Source organism: Chinchilla lanigera, unplaced genomic scaffold (assembly GCF_000276665.1).
Source record: "Chinchilla lanigera isolate Chin_1 unplaced genomic scaffold, ChiLan1.0 scaffold00057, whole genome shotgun sequence".
NCBI lineage: Eukaryota > Metazoa > Chordata > Mammalia > Rodentia > Chinchillidae > Chinchilla > Chinchilla lanigera.
The window spans coordinates 2,522,354-2,524,480 of record NW_004955458.1 but is presented as its reverse complement, the minus strand read 5'-3'; the positions used below and the strand labels follow the sequence as shown (position 1 = coordinate 2,524,480).

The 2,127-nt window shown below is 37.4% G+C and overlaps 1 protein-coding gene across 1 annotated transcript; it reads left to right on the top strand.

The window, feature by feature from the left end:
* Positions 1-323: 323 nt before the first annotated feature.
* On the top strand, positions 324-1,262 carry LOC102014016 (olfactory receptor 6C1). Its single transcript, XM_005397243.1, has one exon. It carries the CDS (start codon positions 324-326, stop codon positions 1,260-1,262), a length of 939 nt encoding a protein of 312 aa, XP_005397300.1.
* The last annotated feature ends 865 nt before the right edge of the window (positions 1,263-2,127 follow it).

Sequence of the window (2,127 nt, the reverse complement as noted above, 5' to 3'; positions counted from 1 at the left end):
AAAAGGTACTTTTTCCCCACATTCTGGCCAGAATTTGTTATTTTTCTTTTTAACAATACATTTTCTAACTGGAGAGAGATGGTATGGCATTGGAGTTTGGATACTAAACTGTTCTTCAACATGCCTTAACTACAGTGTTTTTCCTTGCAAGAGAGGAAATTAATGGATCATTGTCATTATCGGGTGACTTTCAATTTCCCTGGAATGGGAACATGGTAAACTATTTCAGCACAATCTTAGCTCCACTCTTGGATACTTATTACGCTATAAGCCTGTGCTTTTCTCTGTAGATTTGGCAAGAGAAAAATATCAGCCACTGAAGAATGAGAAACCACACAGAAATAACAGAGTTTATCCTCTTGGGGTTGTCTGATGACCCGAAGCTCCAGGTTGTCATCTTTGTGTTTCTCTTTATCACCTACATGCTCAGTATCACTGGGAACCTGACCATTATCCTCCTTACCCTGCTGGATTCCAGCCTCCAGACCCCCATGTATTTCTTCCTGAGGAATTTCTCCACATTAGAAATTTCATTTACAACTGTCAGTATTCCCAAGTTTCTGGGCACCATTGTTTCAGGAGATAAAAGCATTTCCTTTAATGACTGTATAACTCAGTTATTTTTTTTCATTCTCTTGGGAGTCACAGAATTCTACCTTCTGGCTGCCATGTCCTATGATCGTTACATTGCCATCTGCAAGCCTCTGCATTACATGACCATCATGAATCAAAAAGTCTGCACAGTGCTTGTCTTTGCTTCCTGGTTGGCTTCATTCTTGATCATCTTCCCTGCACTCATGTTGCTCTTACAGCTCGATTACTGTAGGTCCAATGTCATTGACCACTTTACTTGTGATTATTTTCCCCTGCTGCAACTTTCTTGTTCAGACACCAAGTTCCTAGAGATAATGGGATTTTCCTGTGCTGTGTTTACTCTAATGCTCACTTTGGCATTAATATTCCTGTCCTACATATACATCATCAGAACCATTCTGAAGTTTCCTTCTGCTACTCAGAGGACAAAGGCCTTCTCTACATGTTCGTCCCATATGATTGTCATTTCCATCTCTTACGGCAGCTGCATTTTTATGTACATTAAACCCTCAGCAGGAGAAAGGGCATCTCTGAGCAAGGGAGTTGCTGTGCTCAACACCTCCGTAGCCCCCATGCTGAACCCCTTTATTTACAGCCTAAGGAATCAGCAAGTCAAGCAAGCCTTTGTGAACATGGTGAGGAAGGCTGTGTTTTTCTCAAGTGAATAAAATAATGTGGTGTCATGAATTAGGGTCATGCTGCAGGGCAACTGAAAAAATAAGAAATTTCAGGAGCCCACTCAAGTCAACTCGGTCTTTGTTATCCATGTTCCTTTTTTCCTTTTGCTAACAGTTTACAAGCATATTTTTATATGTTTTCAACTTGCTTTTCATGTGTTTCTGATACTGCAGTCTTCTGACACTTGTTTATCATGAGCTTTTATTTTTTTATTTTTTTATTTTTTTTGGTTTTTCTCCGGTACCGGGAACCGAACTCACGACCTTGTGCTTGCCAGGCAGGCGCTTTTTGCTGCTGAGCTAAATCCCCAGCCCCTATCATGAGCTTTTAAAGAACGTAATTTTATAAATGAAATTGTATCTTGAGTTTTGTTCACACAAAAAGCCTATAGAAATAGCAGAACTTATATCTAGACACAGGAGATAAATGTTATAATTATTGATATATTTTACTTACTAAACACAGAAACTATAAATTTATGACTTTTATTTATTTTTTAGAAATATCTTTTACTATTGTGCAATTTAGGAACTTATCTTTAAATGACATATAATTGAATAAAGCCTACTGGTCACTATAGTACAGTATTTTAATATAATTTGACTATTGATAAAGAATCATAGCCATTAATAATATCCTTTAGGTGTAGGTGCTAAATACACCTTCATAATAAATCCCAATCATCTCTCAATACCTGTATAAGCAGACACAAACATGTAACACACACTGCGCAAAACAGTAAAGAAATAGGCATGGTAAGTTTTTCCTGAAACTCCTTCATACACTGTTTCAAACTAGTGCAAAACTTGAGAATGGTAATATATTCAAATTTTGGACTAGTTTGAAACTAAATAG